Source organism: Strix aluco, chromosome 15 (assembly GCF_031877795.1).
Source record: "Strix aluco isolate bStrAlu1 chromosome 15, bStrAlu1.hap1, whole genome shotgun sequence".
NCBI lineage: Eukaryota > Metazoa > Chordata > Aves > Strigiformes > Strigidae > Strix > Strix aluco.
In genome coordinates this window covers 4,806,880-4,832,540 of record NC_133945.1, presented here as the reverse complement: position 1 = coordinate 4,832,540, position 25,661 = coordinate 4,806,880, and the positions used below count along the sequence as shown (strand labels likewise).

Genomic DNA, 25,661 nt, shown 5'->3' with positions numbered 1-25,661 from the left:
CCATCAGGTTGGTGGCTCCAGTATCTCCTGGGGCCCTGACTGTGTTTGCATTTAACGGTCAGCTGAAAGAGGCACTGGGGAGGGTGTTTGGATGGGAGGGGTGTTGCTGCAAGCCTGACTCATTACTCCGTCCTGTGCCCTAATCCCTTGACTTTGTACTAGATGTACAGATCCCTTAATGAAAAATGGCCTTCTTGATATCTGGAGATGGACCCAAAGCAGAAGCCCTGGCTGTGACTATATAGGGAATATAGCCCGTGAAGGGGGCTGCGTACGGTCCTGTCTGCTGGCTGTGCCGCTCGGCCGCAGCAAAACATCACGAGACTTACGTGCCCCTTCGGTTTGGGCTCGCGCCGGGGAGCTGTTTGAATTGCCTGCACTGCCAGCCTGCTGGGAAGCCACCAGCCTGAAGGACGCAGAAAGCAGACCCTGCTTTGTAGCTTTGCTCTCATCGTGTGCCTCGAGCAGCTGTAAAAGGAAAGCCTGTCCCTCCCCAGATCCGGGTGATCGCCGAGCTTTCCTAGGAGCTCTGACATAATGCCTCCCTCTGCCTGGCCAAGTTTATCAACATCAACAAACCTAGTGCTGCAATGTTTGCAGCTCCGAGGCATGTGGTTTTGAGCCCGCTATTTATTTTGGGACTGCAGCATCTGATCTTGATTTGGTGTTTCCAGCCTGTGATCTAGGTCGTGTGCTGGATCAGGCATTAGCTGTTGCTTGAGGGAGCACGGGGAATGTACGCTCTCTTCCTTGGTCAAAGGGCTCAGAGAAATGCCGCTCAGCTCTGCTGCAGATGGGTGTTTGGGGGTGGGAGAAGTAATTTATTATTTGTTTTAAGAAATCTCCTTGAAAACCTCCTATTTTCCTGTCCCCCTGTGAGGATGGCTCCTGATGTGGCTAGCCACGGGAGGAGCAATAGATGATAAAAGCTTCGGTGCAGCCTGCTTTCTCTGCGGTTCCCATGGTAGTTGGCTGTCACACATAGATCTAATGTATTCCCTGCCCACAGCAGGATTAAAGCCTTCTGGGAGAAGAATAAGAGGATGCAGGAAACAGAGATAAGGAAGAAACCAGGAAAAGGAATGGAAACCATGGCGGGGTAGGGATGAATCCAGGTGCTAACCCCATCGGAGCAGCAAGGGGCCTCTAGGACCTCTGCCAGGGAGCAGCTGGCCCAGTTGCCTTCCACCTGAGGTGGTGGTAGGATGCCTGGAAGCAGAGGTCCCTTCTGAAAGCTGAAGGCACCGGTGTGTGCAAAAGGAGTTCCTTTCCTGCTGCTGTCATGTCTCCTGAAGCTGTCCTTTGCTTGAGGGTGTGGGTTTTCCTCTTGGTGATTCTCTTTCTTTTTTATTTCCCTCTGCAGATCCTGACAGCCAGTTGTATGATATGGGATATACCCCTGAGGAGGAAGCCCCGGCCTGTCCTGATGAGTTTGATGACTTTGTCACGTTTGAGGCAAGTATGAGCACTGTTAACTCCTGGAAATGTCAGCTGTACACAGTGTGAGACTTGAGCATGGAGGGTTTGTTTGGCTGGGGGAGATGAGCATTTGCTGTGATAGCACTCAGGGATGCTTAACATGTAGTAAAGACAAATCCTTTAATCTATGGGTGACGTGCCCAGAGAATTTGCACCAAGCATTTAGTGCTGTTCAGGTTGAAAGTTGTGTTCAAGCAGAAACTCGCAGTTAGTGCTGTCTTAGCTTGCAGAATTGCCAGAGCATGGTGCCCCAGGTGAAAGAGGGAGAGCCTTTTCAGGATGAAACGCTAGCGATGCGGGAAGGGTGCCTGCTGCAGTTGTGTTTGTCTTATTGCTGGAGTTTCTGAGGTTGGAGAACCTGAGCCTGATGTTGAGATGTACCAGCTGGGAGCCTACCCAAGAGGCACAGCGGAGCAGTCAGACATTGGCACTCGGTGCTGTTTGGCCAATAAAAGGCAGAGCAGATGACAAAAATGTAGATTTTTCTCTCTATTCTTGGGCTTGATCGAGGATGCTTATCTGATGTGTTGTTCTTCCCTTTTGTTAAAGTTATAGCCTCCATCTCTCAGTTCCCTTTTGTATTCCTTAGCACAGGAGCATATTGTGCTGATGTCCTGTATCTGCTCTCCCCTTTAGAAGGGAGGCTGCTGCTGCAGTGACCTGTTGTCTGTGTTTATGGGCTTTTGGGCTTTGCTTGGTAGGCTTCCTCCATTTCTGCTCCCTGCCTTCCAGCCTGCAGGTGCCTTCAGAGCAAAGGGCTGGCTGGCTCCTAGTCCCACGTGGGGACTGAATAGCTTCCTTCTGCTTTTCCTTTTCCAAACATTCCTCTTCAGCTTTTTGACTCTTGTGTCTTGGTGACGCTGGGTGTTCTTATCACACCAATTGTTACCTGCAAAGGGACTCTCAGCCTCCTTTATGTTTGCATGCAAATACACATCTTTGCTTTGTATAGTCTGTAAGATGTTATTTTGGCCTTGTGACTTCTTCATAAAAGGCTCAAGCTATTCTTTTGAGTTTTCTAATGATAAACTGGGTGTTGGGCAACTGGTCTTCCCCATGTTGGTGAGAAACGCAGGTCCATCACTTAAGATGGCCAGAAGCTCTCACTTTGGCTTGTGGTTGACAGTCAACCAGGTCATCATCCCATTTCCTAGCTGAGCGTGGGTGTTCTCTTGGGCCAGTTTGCTGGCTCCCATTCTTCATCAAGTCAACGGACTTGCACTGTCACCCTGAGCAGGTCGCTTTTTCCCTTAGGACTGCTCGGATGAACACAGCATTACGAGCACGTGATCCCGGGTTCTTCCCCCAGAAGGCTTTCAAGGACGTGTTGAATATTAGGTTGGTTTTATTTTTCCTCTTTGAAAAATAGTTACAAAAGCCAGTGATAGCTGGGTAGAAGGGAGCAGGAAGGGAGATGGGTTTTCATATTCTTTCTCCATCTGGTACAAGGTCATGAATGTGCTTTTTAACCGCTGGACTGAGCGGTTTGGAGGCTGTGACAGTCTGTGCTGCAGTGCTTGTGCAGGCAAGGGCTTTCGCTTTTTGCTCCTCAGACCTGCGTCAAGGGACAATCTTCTGAGATTCAGAGCAGGGATGTTTTCTAAGGGCTAATTTAACATAGATGAGCTCTGTCAGTGCTACAAGCTATTTTGGGCAGGAATACCAACAAGCTGGGTGTGTGCCCCGCTGGGATGAAATATTTCTGCTGCTGGGCCATCGTTTCCTTGAAACGACAAGGTGACCCAAAGGTAAAAGGTGATGAACCCTGAAATCTCCTTTTCAGAAAGATGTAAATGGATTCTTATTCAGAATTCAGGGCAATCATCTAAAGATCAGAGCTCTCTTGGTGTCTATGTTTAATATGCCGGGGAAGAATTACCTTTGTTGTCTTGGATACATGATTCGAAATTATTTCCAGCCTGCAAGGATTTCGTAGAGGTTCAGCAAATGAGAACATGATCGAGAAATACTGCTCAGCGTTGCGAGTGTAAAAATAAATTGGTGTCTTGGGGCGCGTGGTTTTTTGTTCTTGTTCAGCTGAGCAGTGAGCTTCCAATGTGTGTTTTATTCCACATGTCCTATAGTGCTGTACCTTGGAAAGCTGGAGCTATTTCAGGGAGGGGGTATGAGAGAAGCCATTGTACAAAGCAACCTGCTGGGAGCAGCAAGCGAGTGTTTCTCATCAGAGCGCTGTGCTGCTCTGCCTGGCAGAGCTGTCTGCTGGGGGGGCTCCAGCAGGTCCTCCTTTGTTAGGTGCAGTAGGCAGCAGCTCTGGAAACTCTGAAGAAAACAGAATAAATGGCTTTTTCCAGTATGTATTCCACCTTGCTTGGATTCACCTGGAAGAGAGGAAGGGGAAAAAGCACCCTTCCAGAAGTGGGGGTGTTGCCTTTCCTCCAAGTAGACCTCCCACACTGCCAAAAAGCAGTTTGTATTCTCAAACGTCCCCGTTTCAGACCTGGGAAGATGGTGCACGGTGAGAATGCAGCTCAAAAACTTGCCACTGCGTGGGACCACCAAGCAGCTAAACAGCCTCTTTAACACAGCAGCTTCTTTCTCAGCCTCCAAAACGCAGCTGGTGGACTTCAGACACCGGGTGAGCCCCTCGTGCTTTGGCAGGGGCCATGGGGTGAAGAAGCACAGCTAGCTTTCCTCCTCATCAGAGGATGTTTGAAAGGTGAGCTGAGGGAGAGGTGCTGTGTTTGCTGTGCCGTGGCACTGAGAGTAATTGTAGTTACTGGATTTGGAGTATCTGCTGTAGTCCCCTTGAAACAGCACAAAATTGCAGTGGCTTGAGTGCTTGGCTCTTACAAGTGTTGGGGCCTTGACAGAGAGCTTTTCTCCTAAATGTTTGTTCAAACAAGTGTAACCAAGTGCTTTAAGCAGTCTAAATGAAAATGTCTTCTCTTTGTTAGTAAGGTTGCTCTTCTGGGTGACTCATCCTCTTCTGGTGGCTATCATCAGAGTGAGCTGAACATCTGTGGAAGACCCTGAGTACCCAGTATTGCTGTGTCTCAGTGTTTGCAGAGAGAAGAACAAACACTTGCATCTTCCAGATTTCTTCCATCTCAAAGGGGGCAAGGTCTGAACTTTGACACTTCGTGCAGGGACCTTTGTAATGTCGGATACATCCACAATTCAGCCATGCTCTTGGTGTGGCGTGGAGCTTCTGGCTCTTACTGCACCTTGCCAGGTCTGCCCAGCAGACAGCTCTGTCTGTTGAACTGTTTTCAAAGAGGATTTCTGGTTGCATGGCTCCACTGAGACAGCAGCTCACAGGGGATTGGAAGTGCAGGAGCCTGGGTTCCTGCAGCCACGTGGCTTCTTGTTCATCCAGCTGTGCTTGCAGGGGGCTCGTTGCGCAAGAGGAATCTCCTCCCCAGTCCACCCACTCAGGAGCAGGGAGAGCATCACCTCACAACCCTGCAGGCCCTGGCAGTGTGTTTCTCCCTGACCAAGGTGGAGGTGTGGTGGTTGCAGGGCAGCTGGATGACAAGCTTACTGCTTTCTACTTCTGCGGAGAAATGTCACCAGAAAGTAATGATTGAGTTTTTGGCTACCCTGCTTTGTAAAACCTATGAACTTGGGAGCTTGGAGTCTGACTGTCCAGACACCTGAGTCCTTGCCTGTTCTCCCCCAGGCTGGGCCAGTGCAGCTTTGCTGCTGCCTGACTGGAAGGTAAGAGTTATCCACGCCTCCCTTGCAAGCTCTCATGAAGCTCGTGACTCAGTTTCTGAGGTACATGGACTCGTTTGCAATGCTCTGCAGGGGGGAAAGGTGAATTTGGAGTTGGCTTTCCTGATACCTGCTGTGCCTTGCCCAAGGACAAGGGCTCTCTGCCCTGATTCCTGAGGGCAGATGAGCCCACTTGAGCAATGCAGAGCATTGGGCTGATGCCCAAAATGAAAGCAAGCTACAAAAATTTGGTGTGCTGCTGGAGTTATGCTGGGATTGGGCATGGAGATGTGTAACCTTAGGTGGGCAGGAGGAGAGGCAGAGCCAGCGCAAGGCTGTGCTCTGTAAAGGCTGTCCAGGAGCACAATAAATAGCACAAATGCTGATTTGAGCCACGGGAGCTCATGCTTTGGGCCAAGAAGGCCCTTTCTGAGATCTGCAAAACAGGGCAACCGAAACTCCTGCAGGTGCGAGGTGCAGGGGCAGGCGGTGCTGTGCGGTGCTGTGCGCCTTGCGCAGGGCTGTTGCCATCTGCTGGGCGGCCGCCGTGGCTCCTCTCAGTAGCAGCCAGGAAAATGCGTCGCGCTGAGCCGTGCACAGCCGCAAGAGGGGAATTTTGCTTTCTCACAACAGCAACGCTAACCAGACGTGCAGCAACACTCACTAGGCGTGCACATGGACACCCTGCAAGCCTTACCCCCCTCCCAGGCATGTCCCTTCTGACTAAAAGTCTGACAAGTCGTACAGCACAGTAGGAATGGATCTGGGGAGTAAAACGGTCATTGGTGAGGTCCCACGTGGGGTTTTGTGCACTTTGGGAAGAGGATGATACTCCTGGCTCACGCCAGCCTGCCCATCCGCAGGCACAGCTGGCGGCTGCTGAAAGAACTGTTGCCTCTGTTAAAGCTGGAATTTCTTTTCATGTGGAGCAATTGAATTTAATGCTTCTTGAAGGGCAAAAATCAGTGAGGCAATTTAAATCCAAGTTGCTGGATTTCTCCAGCTGCTCAGGGTTTCTGCAAAGGGGACCTGAGACTTGTAGGATTCCAGCTGTGTGCTGGTAACGTAGAAGCTGTTGCTGAGAGAGCGTGGTGTACCACAGCTTGGGTGTGCAGGAGCTGTTCCCTGGAGGCACCAGCTATCATTCCTCGTGTCTTCTGTTTTGCAACGAGCCCATGTGGGGTGGTTGTTATGAGGCTGCTGTAGACTTGCTGTCTCTTCTGGTAGCCCAGTGGACTTCGAGCCCTCCTTTCTTATTACGGACTCCCCAGGAAAATATTTGCCTTCCCCTAATGCAGAGAGTTCTCCCTGGTGAGCACAGAGTATTTGAAGTATGTGTTTTCTGCCTTGGTGGTGGACCTGCTTTGTAATCCTCAGCAGTTTGTGAGGTTTTTCCTCCTCTGCCTCTCCATACCACTGTTACCAGCAGATGCGTATCTGGTAGAGGCCAGCCAGTCTGCAAAGACAGAGTTAAGCTCTGCAGCCTTCAAAGGAAACCTGCCTCTGAGCTGCCCACTGCCCCAGGGGCTCACAGAGCCAGGGCAGATGTGGGGTTCAGCTCGCCAGCTCTGCCGGGGACCCTGTGGGCTGTTCCCTGGCTACCCTAATGCATTTGCCATGCCAGCAGCGGCGGTGGGGATGGGAGGATGGAGATGAGACAGCAGCGTGTGAAGACTGCAACACTTTACCCCTCGGCTCAGTCTTTCTTTCCCAGTGCTGTTCCCCTGTCAGGGAGGACTGCCCTCAGCAGGTTTCTGGTCACAGGGCTGACCTGAAAGCATCGTTGTGTCTGAATGAAAGAAAATCACAAATCCTCCTTCAAGTTGGCTGCTGGAATTGGTGTTAATTTTGTCATAAACAGCTGCTGCAATCGAAATCTTGTAGATGGCCAGAACTGCAGGCTGTGAAATGTCATGGATGCAGTCCGATGTCTGTTCATCTGCCTGTCCCTTGGGGAAGCACGTGGAGCCCTAAGCAATGTCCTTGCTGTCCCCGAAGCCTTCCTGCTCCCCTGCCCAGAGAGGCGAAGGGAGCTGCACATCCCGTTCACGCGTGCGGAGCACACTTCGGCAGCAAACGAGCGATCAGTCTCTATTGTGTTGATTAGATACAAGAAAATACAGTATGAAATTACTAAAACTGCTGGACTGAACTCCAAAATCAGTCCGTGGTGATAACTTGGTAACAAAAAGCCTGAAAATACCTAGGAAATTCGTATATGGTATAGACTCAGTACTGCTTAGAGGAAAGGATGGAAGCGTAAATCAGGCATGAATGTCCCTGAAGGCAGGACTCTCGTTCAGGGTTATGGTGAGAAATTTCTTTGCTGGTTGGAAAACATCCTAGTTGGGGTGTTTGCCTTGCACAAAAATAGGTCAGAAGGAGTTTGGAAAACAAAGACCTTGAAGCCTTATCTTGAAGCGCAAGTGCAGTGCATGGGACCGAGAAACGTGGGAGCTGGGCTGCAGCGCACGGGGCCGGCTGGGGCGCAGGGAACAGCAGCATCAGGAGGCTGCGGGGGGGCCAAGCAGCGTTGGAAACAAAGGCGTCTCAATGAGAGTTTGAAAACTGAAACTGGCAGTGGTTGGGGTTTCCTAATTAGCTTTACTGTAGGGGTATCTGGCATGGGGCTCCTCGCAGTGGTGCTAGACCTTCCCTGAGGTCTTGCAGCACACCCAGAAGAGCTGGGAGAGCAAAAGGGCTGCAGTCGGCTTGGTTGAGTAGCAGATCTGGACAGATCAAGGAGGAGAGCTTGGGTTAAAGCATAACTGTCCTGCTGCTGTGCTCGTTAGCAGGAGTCCTTGCTTTTTTTTGGACTCAGCACAGAAGGTCAACTGGTTATCAAGGTGCAAGACTCTTCTAGTCAGTGTTGCTGAGTAGTAGGTCCTGCTCAGGGCACTGTGCTTCAGGAAGGATGTGGCCTAGAGGAGAGCAAGGATAACCCGGAGAAAACGAGAAAATGTGATTTGTGACGGTAATGGAAGGAAGTAAGTTTGTTTATGCTAGACAGGCATGACTAAGGGAGTCTGAGGCTTGAAGTGTGTGAACTTTCTGTAGAGAGGAAATGGAAGAAGACAAAACCCGCAAAACTTAACAGGTCTGAGCAAACCGTGCACTGTTGAGGACTTTGTACATCAGTGGCTGCTGTGGGGAAGGGAGGGTGAGGATCCAGCGGATCAGGTCACCCTGTGGCACTGGCTCCAACGGGGTTCCTGTGTTTGCAGAAAGCAGCTGCTTGGTGAGGGCAATACAGAACTCGGGCAGCGGTGGGGTTGGTGTGTTTGTAAACTCAGTTATCACCCATGACTGAAGCACCAGCCCTTCTTTGTGGTCGATACTGTCGTTGCATATCATAGATTGCTGTCTGAGTCACCCAAATGGTGATTGCAATTGCTTATCAGTAGCAAAGCGCTCCTGATCTTCCCCTAGTGAGCAAGGCAAGCTTTATTCATTTTTCTGTTTGTGGCTATAAGGAAGGAATTTGTCATTTAGCACTTAAATATTCACCAGAAATACCAGGAAGGATGAGATAAACCCTAGAAGCTCTATAGGTCCTCTTCAAAATTAACCTTTTTAATTGGTCATAGTTTCATGGGAAAAGAAAGTGTGTGCACCTGGAGCAGGGCTGGCCGTTGCGTGGGGCTTCGAAGGCGTGCTTTTATTTTGGTATTCACGTAACCAGGAGGGCTGCAGTCACACGGCAAGGAAGTGTGTGTTAGCTCGCCTCTCCTTATCGAGGAGGCCGGGAGGTCGGGAACAAAAGGCACTCTGTTCGGGACCGGTGCTGAGTCGGTAAGCCTCGCGCCCGGCATCGCCTGGACTTTGCTTCCCTCCTGCCTTGCAGAAGCAGCCGGCAGCTCCTGGAGCTGGATTTGACTTGGGTGAGGAAGCGATGTGTCTGCAGGTGGGTTTTGAGTGCTAACATGAAACGAGGAAGGATTGGGTTTCTAGAGGGAGGCAGGTCTTCAGTCCTGGGGACGGCACTCAGCCCTGGACGTGCCAGGAAGAGACAGGTTGGGCATCCACCTCACTCGGCTGCCTGCTGTTTTCTTATCGAGTATGTTGGCATGTGCAACATATTTAGGAATGGTCTTTCCTCGTTCAAGCCCATGGGATGTGTGCATATGATGGTATCTTCATAGTCCTCTCTGCTTGGGTCTTCTTGGGGAAGTTGGACAGAGAGGGGCGGTAGCTGCAGCCTTTTAGGGTGCTGAGGGTAGTCTGAAAGATCTGGTGTCTTGTGTGATTTTTGTTTTTTAGTTTTGGTGTGGTTTTTTGGGGTTGAGTGCTTTTGATTTGCCCCAACAGATGCAGTGTGGTTCTCTTGCCTAGCCTTGAGGGTTAGGGGTATTAGTGAGCATAGAAGTCTCTGAACTCTCAGGGCTGTGTTGTGATAGTTTCCTTCACTCTAGGCTGAGTGCAGGCTCCCTGGCTTCTCTGAAAAGTAGACATTGCCCACATACCTGGGAAGAGGCAAATATTGTGGCCAAGAAGTCAGTGCCTTGCTGCTGGTGCTGGCCCCCAGTGTGGGATTGCTCGGTGGTGTTATGGGTTTCTGGCTGCCGGTGCCTGGAGGCTGAGCTGCCATGGGGCACTGCAGGGCTTTGGAGGGTGGTTGTATTATTGCAGACTCAGATAGGACTATAAACACAATTTACCTCCCTTCTCCCTGGCTTTAAAGTGATTTAAAGCCCATTTAAGCAGAGGTTGCCTACTGCTAGACTGGGCAGGCTTGTGTCGCCCTCCGGCTGCCCCTGAGGTGTAGGATGCTGCACCGAGCAGCGGGGATGCTCTTCATCTCTGCTTTCGGACGGAGCCTGTCCCACAGATGTGGTGTGGGGGTCCCCGGGTGTTCGCAGGGCCGGTGTTGGCTCGGCTCTGAGCAGGGCAGTGTTCCCAGCCTGGCACTGGCACCGGGGCCCTGGCCGCAGTCAGCAGGCAAGGGTGTCCTTGGAGGGTGGTTTTTGTAGCCAGTCTGTCTCCCCTTGTGTGCAGTCAGAGCTGGCGTTCATCATAAATAGGCTTACACTTGCTGGGAAAACAGAGTTGTTTTTCCTTTTCCTCTCCCCTCCCTTCCTTTCCCGAGCTTCAGAGTGTTTGTGGCCAAGGACAGTAGAGCTCCGGGATACCAGGACAGCTTCAGGCACACGTCAGGGACCAGCCCTGCAGAAAATGCCTGGGAGGAGCCTCCCTGGGAGCCAGACTTTGCCCCCCTCTCCAAGGCAACACCTTACCAAAGCTTGGGCTAAAGCTTCTGTCCGTCACAGATCAAAGCTTAACTTGTCCCTGCCCAGACCTTGCAGGTGACTCCCAATAGTCTTGTTTCTTCTCCTCATACTCCATCAGCTTTTTTAATCAATGCATTTTTACAGCACTTTACAACACTTAATCAGACAGTCTTTACTCAAGGAATTGATGAACTGCTGCTGAAGTCTCCTAAAGGTGGTTCATCGTCTCGCCTGCTTTATCAGGGCACATTACGTCGCCCCGATGCTGATTTCATCCATTTATTTCCTTTTAGAAGCAGGAGGGCTCACTGCCAGGCTTTCAAATCCCTGGTGTTCTGCCGAACACCTTTGAACAGGCAGCGATGTGCCTGGATGGCCAATGTCACGCTCAGCCAGCGCACGTGGGTCTGGCACCGGGGGAAATGCCCCGTGGAGGAGTTGGAGTTGGGGGTGGGAACTTCAGTCGAACCATGAACCTGTTTCATTCAGGGGCTCTGTGTGCATCTGTCCCAGTTTTAAGATCTGAGGTTTACCTGAAGCATCTAAGGGCATGTTTTATTTGATAAAAACTTAAAATACACCGATGCTGGTGACACCAACCCCATTCTGAACGTGGAGGAGACATTCCTGGGAAGTCCCCCAGGGCACTTGTAGCCTAGCCTGGCTGTCCCAAGCCCATGGACATCTTTAAGTGTATCATGGGGTTTTTTAACCTGGGAAAAGTGTTTACGTTCTGCCTGCTCACAGAAAGGCAAACTTGGCCAAACAAGAGAGTTGGCAGGGAGGTTTAAAGGGTCAGTGCACAAACCAGCTGCTTGTGAGGCCATAAAGAAGATTTTCTGCAACCTGCAGCTGCACCTTTGCCCAGGGCACAGGGGCTTGGTTTTGCTTTGCTTGCTCAGGCATTTGGTAATACCTTACCTAAGTCCCCTTGTTTTGCCTATCTTCTCCTTGAATCTTTTCTTGAGGTTTAGTTACTTAATCTGTGATGAAATGTAAAGCAAAGTTCTCCACGCTTGTGCTCCGGAGAAGGATTTTGTTTCCAGTTTCAACTGCCTCTTAACTTACTGACCATGTAGGTTTAATTTTAATAGGGCTCTTGCATTTGAAACCTCATCTAGGCTAGTGTTACAAGAAAAAAAATTTTTTGCCTTTGCTAAATACAAAAAAAATTTGCAAATTGTGTACAGGTAATGTTTTTCTTTAAAAAAAATAAAATCACTGCACACTCTTGGTGTGGCTGAAGAAAGATGGTTACGTGTGCTGTTCTAGCTCTGAAGGGTTGCTCCCTCATTCAGCCTGTCCATACTGGTATTTCCCGTCAATAAGATGTTTTGTAACAACTTGATAGATAAATCATCAAACTGAGGGCACTGATGCCCTGAACTGTCCAGCTCCTGGTTATGCTTCATGTTGAATATGTCGGTGATGGTAACAACAACAGGGTTTTTAATCAAATTACTTGTGGGTTGGAGTGTTTTGTTTTGTTGGGTTTTTTCCTTTGCAATAGTTGTCTTTACTTTGTGCTCATTATAATACTTCAGTGTGTACTTAAATTTAAGCTTTTCCAGTGGGAAGGGACTTTTTTTTTTTGTATTTAAAAAAATAAAAAAAAGGCAAAATCCAAAAAAACCCCAGCAGCATTTACTTTGGAGTCTTCAAGGAAAGTTATTTGCAGTTTGGCATTAAATCTCTTTCAAACAGGCAAAAAGTATCCCTCTGAAGCATGCAGATGTGGATGGCTGCTGTCATCTCTTGGGCCCTCTCTGCTGCATCGGGTCCCTGCTGCTTCCCACCTGGCAGAGCTGTGCCAGTCCGGCACCGAAGTGTGATCGCTGCTGCGAGCGCTGGGGATGAGCTATGTGGGCTGGAGATGTTGGTTTTTTTTTTTCCCCCAAAGCAAAACATAACCGATACCGCAACACAACATTGTCCAATATGCTGAAGCCTGGCCTCTCCTAAACTTTGTGTACGCTGTAAATAGCTTGGAAAAACACTCCAATTGCCCAAGCACGCCTTCCTCTGGAGGCTGGGGGGCTGCTGGGCTCAGCTTGGGAACAGCACAATGTCCTCGCGTGTCCATGAGCAAGCTGGCAGATCAAGATTCCACTTCCAAATCTCCCTCGTCCTCCTTCTGCTTGTGCATTAACAGCCTGACTGGTGTTTGTAGGAAGTGCAGCATAAATCCAGTAAAGCACTTCAGCAAGTCCCTAGCTTTAGGTATATAAGTAGTCTTGCTGGATTTATGCTTTTTAAAGTGGGTGGGAGTTTTAGGAGGCTTTTGTTTTTATCTCAAAATCTAGTGAAAGCTGTCATCTTCCATGCTAGGAATGACCTTTGCCACAGCAGCCTCTCCTCTGCTGAATCAGGTTCACTTGAACCACCCCCTGATGCTCACTTTAGACTCCAGTTTTGTGCAAGTTTGTCATGTTTAACTTCAGGGTGGTTTTCTAGAATGATGCTGGTGTCTGTAGGTCAGCGTGGGTCTGTGAAAGCTGAGCCAAGCTTCCAGGAGGGACTCTTGTGTCTCTGTCTCCATCCATCATCCAGCTGAGTGTGCTCGGTTGGCACAGGGGCTGGTGAGAGCACTCAGCAGGGAGCACAGCCACGGCACTGACTCGGTCACTTTGCTCTGTGTAGAATAGGAACTGCTGTTGAGCAGTTCTCCATCCATCCCTTCAAAGTTTTCAGAGTACCCGTACAAGTTCTTGCTATCCCTTTCTGGCCTCACACGTGTTGGGGCAGCCTGGGAATTTGAGTGAAACAAAACGAGGTGTTGGTTGTATCTCGAGCCGCTTTGCACCAGTGGAAGCTGCAGAAGTTCTTTGGGGTGTGGAGTATTTACCCGAAAGAGGAGAATGAGGCTGGCAAGAGCAGTGTTTGTGAAGTCTAGGCAACACAACGGCAGCGGGACGTTTGTCTCTCTTGGTCTGGTGCTCTGCTGCTGTACAAATACAGCACGTGCTCTAAAAGCTGCTGTTCTACCAGGGAGAAGCGTCTGCAGCAGTGAGCAGGACTCTTCCATCCTGCCGTATGCATACCCTGCTTTGAATGAACAGCTTTCATTCAAAAAGGTTGCAAGGACAGTATGTCTGTGTGTTTTCTTTCCAGCTGCTTTGAGAAATCTCATTTTCTTGAAAGTTCTTGGAAAAAGCACTGAAAGCTGCTCTGTGTGCTGTCTAGCAGAGGAAGAGAGGTTTGCGTTGACATTGGTGCCTGTGTTCAAAATGCTGCTGCGTTGCCCTGCTGCCATGCTGGAGGGGGTGCGGTCAGTAACAGAGCACGTTTGGTCCTGTTGGGTGAACTTCAGATGGAGCAAGTGGCTTTTCATGAGCACCTTTTTCTCTCGAGGCCAGGCAGGAGGGCTCCCGTCCCTCCGCCTGACACCCCTGGTGACAGGGGATCAGCTGGAGCTCAGCGCCAGCACTGACAGATCCCACCACGGTTGAGATCCCAGAGCCAAAAATGATTTAATTTGTTCTGAGGTGCACTGGGGAAATCCCATAAATGCTGGGAAATGAGCTGGCACTTTGACGGGTAACAGAGCTTTTGCTTTAGGAGGGTATTTCTTCTAGCGCTGCCACGGCTCTCCTCCAAACATGGGGGTGGTTTGAGGCTCAGCAGCGCGTGTCCAGGGAGGAGCATCCCTGCCCACACGTACGAGCAAGCAGGCAGAAACGAAGATGAACACCTGCCTAAGGGGCAGAACCGGGAGGAAAATCCAGTCCTTCATGCCCATAGCATGGTGTCTTAAAAAACAGATGGTGCTGCTTTCCCAGAGCCTGCAGGTTACAGGTGTGGGGAAGTAGTGCAAATTATTTGAGATGCTGTTCCAGCTGAAGCACGGAGATTTGAGTGTCCTGCTGATGCAGTCCCTGCGAGTTAGATGCTGTAATGAAGATTTATAAGCCAGCGTATTTTCTGTTGAGGGATGGAAGGTGCCCTCCTATCACTAGACTGGGGGAGAACTGCTTTAAGGGCTAACTGGTAGTTTGGAGTGGTGGTTTTTGCAGAAAATTCAGATTAATAATGTGTCCTCTTAAAATGGAGTGGGTGAGAGCAACGGTGGTCAGAACTGCTGAGTAAGCAGTGGGTTAATCCCTCCTGGACTTGACAAATCCATATTTGCTCACAACAAAATCTCCCTCCAACTCTTTATATATATATTTCTGTAATCTGTTTTCCAAATGCTGCTGTTGCAAAGCATGCAGGTCCCAAAGGCTGTGGTGCACCCCAGGGCAGTGCTCGGTCCTTGGACCTGGGGACAGAGAAGCACCTGGACGTGGGGTATGGTTTAAGGAGGTTGGATTTCTGTGCTTATAAATGCAACGCAGCAGTAATTAGCTGCCCCATCTGTGTTTTGTCCTGCTCTGTGATGAAACCGGATAGCTATACTATCTTATTTTTTTTCCTCTTGTGTTTTTTAACAGGCAAATGAGGTGACTGACAGTGCTTACATGGGCTCAGAGAGCACGTACAGCGAGTGCGAAACCTTCACGGATGAAGACACCAGCACACTAGTACATCACGAGATGCACGACGAAGTAGAAACGGACAGTGCCATCGATTCCACCGTGCACTCGGAGTTCACGGATCCTATTGAGGAGCCAGAGCATGGGTGAGTGGGAATGGCCAGGAGAAAAACTCACCGTGAGGCGCAGGAAACTGTCAAACTGGGAGCAGATGAGGATTGAGGGGGACTCAGCCTGGGGATTTAAAATGAAGTGGGCTGAGTCTGTCTTGCTGAAACTGGTTGGTTTGTTCTTTGTATTTGTAACTTCATGCAAGACCAAAATAGCTCTTCTTAAGAATAATAATAATAATTAGACCGCACCATGTGTAGGCTGTTTTGGCGCTTGGCCTGGCAATCTCTTTGAGTTAATCATTGCTTGCCTTGGGAGAACTTCTGTACCCTCATTAGCATCTTTAACCTCTAAAATAAGTTCTCAGATGATCCAAGCACCTGAAATACTTGCAGTTTTTAATCTATCACTTAAGCCAGAAACGCAACATATAATTTTCAAGTCAGGAGGGGAACTCATCGTATTCTTGTTTTAGCTAAACATGCATGTGCCCTTTGATGTACAACCACCTCCTGTAATAACTAGTTTTAAACTCGTGCCTGAAGCACAGAAGCGTGAGCTAAGATCATCTTCTCCAGGTCTGAACCGCTGCTGGCAAAACTGCTCCTGGGCCCGCCTCATTTCCTAGATTTTTCAGGAAAAGTGGGTTTCGGGGTGAAACTGGGATGCTGGCGGGCGGGAGAGGAGAGAATAACTCCTTTAATAGTGACCCAAGAGCACCGAAACCTCTAGAAACATTAAGGTCTGTTAATGCACAGAATTTTTTTTGGCCAAAAACACATCACCCAGGCTTTGTGCTCTGGTGGGTACTTACAGCTCCCTTTGCTTTTAGAAAGCACCAGTCTTCCCTCCCACCCCAAAATCACATCTGGGAATGTCGGATCTGGTGAGCGGTCAGTGCTGCTGGGCGCCGGGGCTGAAAGGGTGCTGTGGATTAGAGCAGAAATGAGATTACCTAGCTAGACTCTCCTCACCCAAGCGCGTTCAGCTCAGTGACAGTTAAATAATATAATTGGTCGCTGAACTCCCCGGCCACCGAGCGGAGGGTCCTGGAGGGGCCATGGCAGCCTGCGTATGCTCTCATCCTCTGGGAAAAATTACATGCCTCGGATTCACCTGCCTGTAGGTACAAAATACTTTGCTTGGGGAATTTTTTTTTAAGATTAGGTTGTTCTTGAGGCTTCCCTGCTACTCCCAGTGTGGGCTTGAGAAGGTCGGGTGTCGTTTGGGTGCTCTGTCCAAGCACAGTGGTGTCTGTTGCCAGGTCTGTTTAAATGTGTGCAAATTCCAGGTAGCCAAAAAAATAATCAAGGAAAAAAGTTAATTTGGCTTAAATATTTGGAAGGCTTGAGACGAAAACCTCTGGAAGTCTGTTCGTAAGGTGTTGAGGGCTGGGTTTGGTGCATTCATACCCCAGGCAGGACAACAGTTTTATACCTCTAGTGCCCAGAGCTCTTCCAGGGGACACTTGGTAACTATGGTCTGACCAGAGCAGCTGGTGGACTGAATCAAAGCTTCAACAGTGCTTTTCAGTAGCTGTTAAAGCTCAACATACCTTAGATGGCTTGAGCTTATGTGGTTATTTAGGCCGTGTGTAGTAAAGATTAGTTGGACTCTGGATATTGAAAGTGCCAGAGCCCAAATAGGTGTATAAGAAACACTTGTACTATTTATTGCCTGAAGCATCCCTGGCTGAGGGTTTCCAGGTGCCTGATCAGATCTGCTTCTGTACAGTGCTTGTCAAACCACAGCCCCAAATTTAGAGATTTAGGCTTGGGTTTTGCATGCGAGTTAAAAATTCCACCCCCTGCCTTCTATTCCTGGAGAGATTTCCGATGCTTTCGGCAATGGTCTGCTGGGTGCAGCGTCTGACTCACTGCCAGGGAGGATGGGTTTCTGATGGATCCCGCTGTGGGAAGATGGTGCTTCTCAAGTGCACGAGGAGGATGTGCAGATGCCCACAAGCTGGACTGGACTTGTCTGTGGTTAAATAGAGATCTGCTGCTGTTTTGACTGGAGGGTTGACATGTTTTTATTAGCAGGATAAGGGCAAATCCTTCAGATGTTGCAGGGTTTTGTCATAAATGGCTTATCTGTAATCTTTTTTTCTTTCTGATTTAATACAGCAATCTAGTCATACCCCCATTTTATCTCTCGTAGCAAGTGGATGAAGATGGGGGCATAGCCTGAAATATCAGTTTTTATAATAATACTATCTCTTTTTTACCATTGGATTTTGGAGAGGAGAGTAATGCTAGTCTCCCCCAAAACACATACCTGTGGCTCAGACATGTGGGCTGCTTTCACAGCCTGCTTCTTACAAATACCCCCCCGCCTTTTCCCCCCAGCTTAATTTTAAAACCTCTGTGGTCCTGGGCAGGAAAGTCCTCTGAGAGTGGGTGCATACTGCCGTGTGGCTTGACTTCATCCAGTGCTGCACACATGAAAAGACGCTTGCAGAAATGATGACTTCTGTGCTGGGCTGAGCTGTGTCCCCCTCCGAAGCAAGGGACGTCCCAGGACCTATGCTGGGTGTGTTCAGGGTTTGGGCTGAGGCTTAACACCCTCCAGCCTCCTGGATCCAGTGTTAAAAGCACATGAAACAGCACTCCCCGCTCCAAGATTGTCATGAGCACATACAGTGTTCTCCCAGCAGGAGCAAGGAAAGGGCTGCTTTGTCTTGCCAGGGGGTCTGTTGCTGCCAGGTTTGGCAGCTGCCTGTAAACCACTGGGATTTGTGTCATGGGGAGGGGGGAGTTAGTGTTCAACCCCGGCACTGGGCTCTTGATAGGATTATACAGCAATAAGCGAGCGTGAGCCCAGCACATAGCCTGACAACGTAACTCAAAGCATATTTAGGGTGTGTTTGGGACATGCTAAGCTTTTTCTCTGCTGTGCTTTTGGTTGCACCCATGCTGTGCACAGGCTTGCCACCAACCCTGGGTGCTCTCTTGCAAGTCTGACTGCCCCCAAATCCTATGTTATAGCTGCCAGGGGAGCTTGCATGAAAAAGCATTGGTTTGTTGTGAAAAAAAAAAAAAATTGCTGCCATCTTCCCAGTGGTGCTCGGGCTGCCCCTTCAGTGTTCAAGGCACAGGGTGAATGGCACTGTAAGGAAGAGCTAGCCTAGTCTGCCAAAATGGGAGCCGTGGCTTGGAAAGCAGATGTATTGGATGCAATTGGAAAGGCTGCTGCGATGGCCACCCTCTAACATCGTCTTCTCTGTTCCCACAGATCCCATCCGCACGACCTGCCTCTGGGCTCAGACCTCAGCCACTCCATCGTTACGGTCATTAGTGGAGAGGAGCATTTTGAGGATTATGGAGAAGGGAATGAAGCAGATTTGTTCTCAGACAGCTTGTGTAATGGGGAAAGCAGCTTTAGTAGCGCCTCGTTCCTCTCTCCCAGGTAACTCTCAGCACAGCACTGGCAGTGTTTTACCAGTTTCAGTTGTTTAGTGTCTTCGCTTATGCTTTGTGTGTGAGAGTTGGTTCCTTTGGGTTTGCGCACTAGTCAGCCTGCAAGAGAGGGTTCCTGGTGAACTTTGGATACAATGGGATAATCAGCTCGAGTCGAAGAGGAATTGCCTCCCTCTGTCTTTCCCTTTCCTGAACAATGCCCATCCTCCCATCCAGAGCCACTAATGCCTGGCAGCAGATGGAAGAGCAGTCTGCATTTCACATGTGTCCAGGACAGCATCATGTTCCCACTCCTGTTAGGGGTGTGGCTCCTTGCAGAACCTTCCAGCAGAGAAAACTACTGTGCAGCTTTACCCCTGGTCCTGTTAGATGACTTTTTTTCTTCCTCTTTTGTGCTTGTAATTTTGGCTTTGATATGATGCTTGGTGGATTTGCACAAGCTGTGGCAGCCTTCCTTCTCTAGACAGCCTAAGGGATACATGGAACAAGGAGCAGGCTGCAGCATTTTCCTGCACTCCTTGCATTAGGGTCTGCAACCAGGCAAATGTTGGTCTTCCAGCCCATGCCGCAAGCTTGTATGATAGTACAAAACCCATCAATACTTACTTTCTAAGGAAAAAAGGTAAAAGCTGGGATGATCATCCACTGCTGCAGCTCTCAGAGTCTCTGTGATGACGGATAACACCAGAGACGTGTTGGGCTCCCTTGGGCAGTGCATCTCTGTGCAAGGCAGGAGTGGTCCCTGCCAGCCACACAACTGAGTTGAAGACAAGAACATACTTTTTTCCTTTGGAATGAAGTGCTTGTGACTTTCTGCAGTAGTATAAACTTGTCATAACTTTTTTTTTTGTTTTTTGCTGTCCGTCTGTTTTCTACCAGTTTCCCAAAGCCCTTTGTAGAGTTTGGGCAATTCTGATTGCACAGGGCTGACAGGGAAGAACTGGTGTGATGTCCCCACACCTGCACTTTGCTGCAGGTCAGGGCTGACTTCCTTTTTTGCTGGTGAAGCAGCAATTTTGAAGATGTTAACTAAACCTTCCATAGGAGAGTGTTGCTGCAAAGCATGCTGGACCCATTACTTCAGGAAACCAGTGCTCCAGCTCTTGATGTGGTGGGATACCCTGCAGTGGAAGGGACACATCACTCATCCACGCTTGTCCTTTGATTCCACTGTGCAGAAATGCCCAGTGTGGCTGTCTGTACTGGTGCTGCAGCATAGAAAGTGCTCTTGGATAAAAACCAGCCTTGGCGTTCATTTTGAATTTCGTCTTGAGGGTGGGCCTCCAACCGAGTCCAGAAGGCTCCTGGCAAGAAAATACTCAGCTAGAGGAGCTTTGCAATCAGTTAAACTTTTTCTTTAATATCAGTCTGGAGCTCCCAGGTTGCCTACGCTCCCAGTGTTCAAGTCTTGCTCTCTCAGGGCACCATCTCCCCTCTGCTGTTCTCTCTTTGGATCTTATCCACAAGATCATGTTCTGCAGCATCTTTCCTCTGCCAGGAGGGCCTCACTCGGCACGTGGCCACGCAGCTCGTGGTGGTTTATGCTGGAGACTCACTGCTGGGGCTTGCTAGGGAGACAGGCTGCAGATAAACCCTCCAAAACCTCCAGAGTAAAGAATGCAGGTCTGTTTGAAACGGAGGATTTCCTCATGCCTTTCAGGTCTAGCCCTTACCTTGGATTATCATTGCGTGCATGCAGGTCCTTAGCTGATCGCTCTCTGAGATTGTGCTGTTTTTCTGAACAAAGCCCTGCCACCCCAGTGCATTTAAATGTAATGAAACCTTGAAGAACTATAGGATATATCTGGTTCAGGCTGAACTTTTTTTGGCTCTGATTTGAATATGAGGAACAGTATCACTTGTAAACAGTCACATCACCACACACCCTTTCCACGTTACAAAACTCTCTAAACGGGAATAATGTCAAATTTTCCTGCCACAGCTCCAGATCTTCACCAGAGGACTAATGCAAGAAGCAAGAGCCTTCAGGGAACACTGTGGGGTTTGCATTTTCCAGCTTAGTCCTTGCATGTGTGTTTGCAATCCCTCCTCTTGGGTTGCCACCTCCTCCCTGGCACATCCATCCAGTAGAAGTCTCTCTGCAACGCCTGGTGGGAAATGAATGGCAGCAGAAAGGAAAAGCTCCTTGCAAGCACCCGTGTTGGTTGCTAACGTGCTATGTCAGTAAGCACTGATGACCTGTGGAAGACAAGCAGTGCTCCAGGAGATGGAGGAAGGAGGCAGGAAGGCCGCATATGGCGCAGAGCGTGGCGGCTTGCCACGAGGGGTAGGTGGGGATGCCCTGAGGCGCAGTGCGGTTGAGCTCTCGCCCACTCAGCGGGCAAGCAACCAAGGCAGCCAGAGGCCAAGTATATCTGCACGCACCCGAAGAGTTGCCAGGCTGGCCTGTGGGTTCTCCTCTGTGCTTCTTTTCCCGTTTTGATTAATTGTTAGATTTGGGTTCGCACCTCGCCCAGGGGAGCACCCAGCCGGGTGAGCTGTTTCTGCCTCCCGGCAGGGGCGAGGAAGACTCGCTGAGCGGGGCTCACGTGCAGCCAGGCGTGGGGGCAGAGCCCAGAAAAGGGCACATCGCTTCTTCCAGGTGCCACAAAGCTGCTGTCACCTCTTACCCTGCGCAAAGCCTGAGCAACTGAACTGACTGCTGCTGGATAATGATTATCCTGGGTCCAGACCGGCCCTAGAGGGTAGGGGGAATGTTTTTCAATTATATATATTTTTTTTTTTTCCAGGAATGGGAAGAGATGAGAAATTTGGCATTTACTGTTGCCCAGTCACCTGTTCTAAGGGGGCTCGGAAATACTGTACAGACGGCACAAACTCAGAGGCCTGACCCTGGGGGTGGCTGGGCTGCTGACACCCCACTGCCACCAAGAATGTCAGTGAGGGGTTACGCAAAGGTGCCGAGCCAGGGGACCCCTCCTGGGATGTGCTGTGCACTCAGCATCTCCCGGGCCAGGACTTGCCAGTGTGTATCTGTATCACGGGGTTGACTAGTCCTTTCAGATGCCTTTTGGTTTTAAGCTTGCTTGTGTTTGCTCACACCTTTACCTGTCTTTCTTATTGAACTGCTTTGTTTTTTCACTATTAACCTTTCTTTGATTAAAGTCTGTGGCTTCCAGAAGCATGTTTTCCTGCAGAGTATCATAGAATACCAGGTTGGAAGGGACCTCAATGATCATCCGGTCCAACCTTTCTTGACAAAAGCATGGTCTAGACAACACGGCCCAGCCCCCTGTCCAGCTGAATCTTAAGTGTCCAATGTTGGGAAAAGGATTTGTGGCATATATTTGGCTCCCAAGTAACACAAACCCTTTGCTGTTCGGAATCGCTTGGCCAAACGCTGTCCTGCCCAAGTCATGTCAAGTGGGGGAAATGGCTCTGCCAGGTGTCGGTGAAAGCCTCGGCAGCTCGCTTTCCACATCAGCAGCTGAAAACGAAAAGCTGATCACACCCATTAGCTTCCCAAAGTCCTGTAGACCCCCATGTCCCCTGGCCAAATGATGTTCCCTACAGTAAGGCAACACTGCTGCTTAGCTTCTCTGGGCTTCGCTTTGTAGGAGAGAGCGGTTGAATTGCAACCTCCATCTTGAACTTAGCTTAAAAGCTCTTTGCAATGAAAATCTGACTCTGTGCGTTACTAACAGAGGATCTGCAGCAGCACAGATTTTTAAATCTCTGTTTTCAAAGCATCCCATTGGAAAATGGTGCAACTGACCAAAGAATTTGGCGCTCACACACAGCACCCGGTCCAGAGGTGTGTGAGTTTGGTCTGCGTTTACCGAGGCAAACCAGGACTGTTGCTAGAGCCTCCTGAGATGGGTTGCTTGGAAAATCATGTCAGAAAATAAACTTTGTAGTTAGGTAGGTTTGTGGAAAGCATGCACCTCACTTACCCTGGGCTCTCGGGGGGGTCCTCCACAAGAGCCAGCTGGCACAGGGGTTTGGAAACATGGGCCAAGCTCAGCTGCTGTAAGTATCTGAGAGGAGGGTGATGGAAGTCCTGCTAATTAATAGCAACTCCATATTGACTGTGATTTGGCTTCTAAAATCGAGGCGGGAGGTGACCCAATCTGCCCTAAAGTTTTTAACTGTGAATCTTGTATCTCACACCAAAAGCTCCTCTGCCCAAATGTACACTCAGCTTGTGGAAGCCACGGATGAAAATCAACCCTGTCTGTTCTGTCCTCTTAAAATGACCCTTGTGCTTTCTCTAGCACCAATCCGCTCGCTGCGAAACTGCACAGCATTATCGCAGATGAAGCATTTGAGTTTTACTGTAGCCAGTGCCACAAACAAATCAACCGCCTTGAGGATCTTTCTGCTCGCCTGAATGATCTTGAAATGAATAGGTAATTGGGCTTGTGTGTGGCCATTCCGGTGTTGGGAACGATGTTGTGGAAGGGAAGACTTTCCTTGTCTTGCACAGCTTTCCTTTGCTTGATTCCCGGTTGCGAAAGGGGATGAATTTCACCAGACAAAGTGAACCTCTCCAGGTGGTAAAGGTTGTAATAATGTTATGGAGGATGAGCAGAAGTTTTCTTTAATCTGAGCCACGGAGGCTGGCAGACAGTGAGAGTCTTCCCTTCTGCTCTGGGCAGCCTCTTTGCATGTCCTGCTGAGTGGTGGGTGCTTCTTCACGCTCCAAGTAATGCAGTCCTTGCATCAGGACTTGAAGCTGGTCGTGTACAGTATTTCTGTCACCAAGGAAAAGACTGCCAGGTCTCCTGGCTGGTAATGCCCAGCGTGGAGGCACACCCCAATTGCTGGTTCAACCTGGAAGGGCAGGTACAGCCCGTCTTCCCGCTGCAGCAGTAACCTGGAAACATCAGCTTGCTCTCTGTGGCTTGGGACCTCTCCTGTAGATGCTCTTGCTTTGCAGCAGTAAAGTCTTGTTTCACCCAGCTTTGCCAGCTGCCTGCCCACCTGTGTGCCCCCACTGGCCAGGTGGATGTGATAAACACCGGGGCCTTCGCGTAGGAACTTCACAAGTTTTTGAATGTAACGTTTGAGGTCTATCAGCCAGCGGCTGGACTTGCTGATTTAACAAGTGGGGAGGGATTTCTATTTGTTTATTTTTTCAGAGCTGTTTGCAATCCACTGGGTGGAAGGGTGGTGGTATTAATGATAATCATTCTTCTCCCATCTGCTGAGGTTTTTCAAGCCTGGTTTTTGGTCATGCTCTTGGTCTCTATCTGTTCTCTTCAGGGACAGTGTGATATGGGAGCTCTCCTGGGCTATACAGCTGTGGGAAGAGAACTAGGAAACAAATAGGAGCTGGACCTTAATTTTTTTTAATGAAGAAAGTACTTCTCTCCCTTTCTCTTTCTCGGATAAATAGTCACCTGTGCTGTTGGAGGCTCTGAGGCTCAGTGATGGCTCTCAGGTTATGCAGTTAAGAACAATGCTGGACCGCCCTGGATATACCAGTAGCCCCACTCCATTTCAGGCTTTCTCTGCCAAATTTATCTGCAAAGCTGAACTAACACCTTAGAGCCTCCTGTGATGGATGAGATTTTCAGAGGAGGCTTCCCCGTCCCGTGGTTTCACAGTGGGAATTCCACAGGTTTTGATTTAACATGTGCCCTTTGGGCTCAGGGTGAGTAGGTACGGTTCTTCCATCTGTGTTCAGAGTTTCCCGTGCGCCGATTTGGTGGGAATTTGTTCCAGGCGCCCCTGCACACTGACCCACCCTCTCTGCAGTGAGGATGAGGTGTCCCCATGCAGCATGTGGGATGTGGCAGGACATGTTGTTTGCTCCCAGCATCACCAGCAACGTGAAGCCCTCAGTTCAGGGGACAAGTCCTAGACTGCAGGCGAAAAGAACAGCAGAAACAGGACTAAAATCTGGGCCAAGCAGCCTCACACTGTGCCTGGCAGGCAAAGCCTGAGCATACCTGCTGCAGAGGATGCTAGCAGCTGGGGTGAAGCCCAAACCACCATGTACCAGCCTCACTCTTAAAGACTGTGGGCATACATAGTGTTTTATACTTGGAATAAGGTGGGGAGCCTGGTCCCACCATTGGGGCGCTGCTGTGTACAGGAAGGCAGGGAAGAAATCCGCAAGGAGCTTGGGATGAACCACTTTTATGAAAGCATGCTTTGTTTTACTGCCCTTGAAGCAGCGGTGGTGCCTCGTCCCCTCCAGAGAGACCCGCAGGTGCCGGCACTGCTTTTTGATAAGCTGTTTGCAGAGAAAAATATTTTTTCTCCCTCCGGTGCTGGGGACATACGTGACTCGTTGCAATTGCTGGCAAACACAAGGGCCTGACCTCCTCCCCTCAGGCGGGTGCTGAGCGTCCTTGAAGCCCAGCCAGCAGCAGCTCTTGCACTCCTTGGAAATCTGGGGTTTGAGGATGCACTTTTGACACGAGGGCTGGTAACCCTGACAACAGCCCCTGGTCATTCACTGTTTTTTTTAAAAAGAAAATTGTTCTCAGCTATTTTTAATTCCTCCTTCTAAGAACTAATATAGTTGTTGCAGCTCTAGGCAGGAGCGGACTCCCAAATGATTTTATTTATTTATTTTCTTTAAACTGAGCTAAGCACCAGGGAATGCAATTGCTGCTTCTCCTCTCGGGCTAGAGCCGTGTTTGCTGCCATCGTTCAGTGACGATTTGGTGTCAGTGATGTGTCCCGGTGGTGCCTGTTTGACAACAGTGTGTGTTTGGGTGGAAGATGAGGAGTGAGATCCAAGCCCCGCTTGCTTCACTAGCATGCAGCTGCCTCAGTCACGACAGAAGGACTGGAATGAGCATCTTAGCAAGTAGCCGATCCTGAAAAAGGCTTTTTTTTTTCCTCAGTGGGGAGAGCCAGCAGCCCTGTCCTGAGGGGCAGGGTAACACAGTCCTTGGCTGTTCGTACCATGGATCACGCTGAGCGTTAGCTAAACCCTGACCGCTGTGGTATGGTGGCAGCTGGCTCAGGCACACACAGAGCTGGGGTGTGTGATCTCCATCAGTTATCTGTGCAAAGGAGACCTTGCACCCCTCCCCAGTGATTATAACAGTGCTCGTGCTTAAAATCCACAAAGGAACATGATCAACAGCTCCTAAAATCTTTGAGCTACAAGTAGGCAGCAATTCTGTGGTGATCCAGAGCCAAATGGTGAGAATAATCTTTGAGAAGTGCAAAGCAGCATGCGGAAGGGTGGAAGGCAGGAAGTGCGCCCTGTCCCCCAGCTGCCGGGCAGGGAGCTCCCAGGGGGTGTCAGGGGAGGGAGGACCGGGGTGCTGCGGGGTGCGGGAGACGTAGCTCGG

At 49.7% G+C, this 25,661-nt stretch overlaps 1 protein-coding gene across 4 annotated transcripts in view; it reads left to right on the top strand.

Annotated features, from left to right (window-relative positions):
• Positions 1-25,661, top strand: part of RAB11FIP3 (RAB11 family interacting protein 3) — an 80,837-nt gene that overhangs the window by 39,681 nt on the left and 15,495 nt on the right. Inside the window, exons 3-6 of one of the 4 annotated variants that reach the window (XM_074841299.1) lie at positions 1,364-1,455; positions 14,813-15,000; positions 18,200-18,373; positions 22,620-22,754. In XM_074841299.1, coding sequence (XP_074697400.1) covers positions 1,364-1,455; positions 14,813-15,000; positions 18,200-18,373; positions 22,620-22,754 — 589 coding nt within the window. Of the gene's footprint in view, positions 1-1,363; positions 1,456-8,111; positions 8,142-8,938; positions 9,059-14,812; positions 15,001-18,199; positions 18,374-22,619; positions 22,755-25,661 lie in introns of those variants that run through there. The other 3 variants (XM_074841302.1, XM_074841301.1, XM_074841300.1) reach the window with 3 other exon arrangements.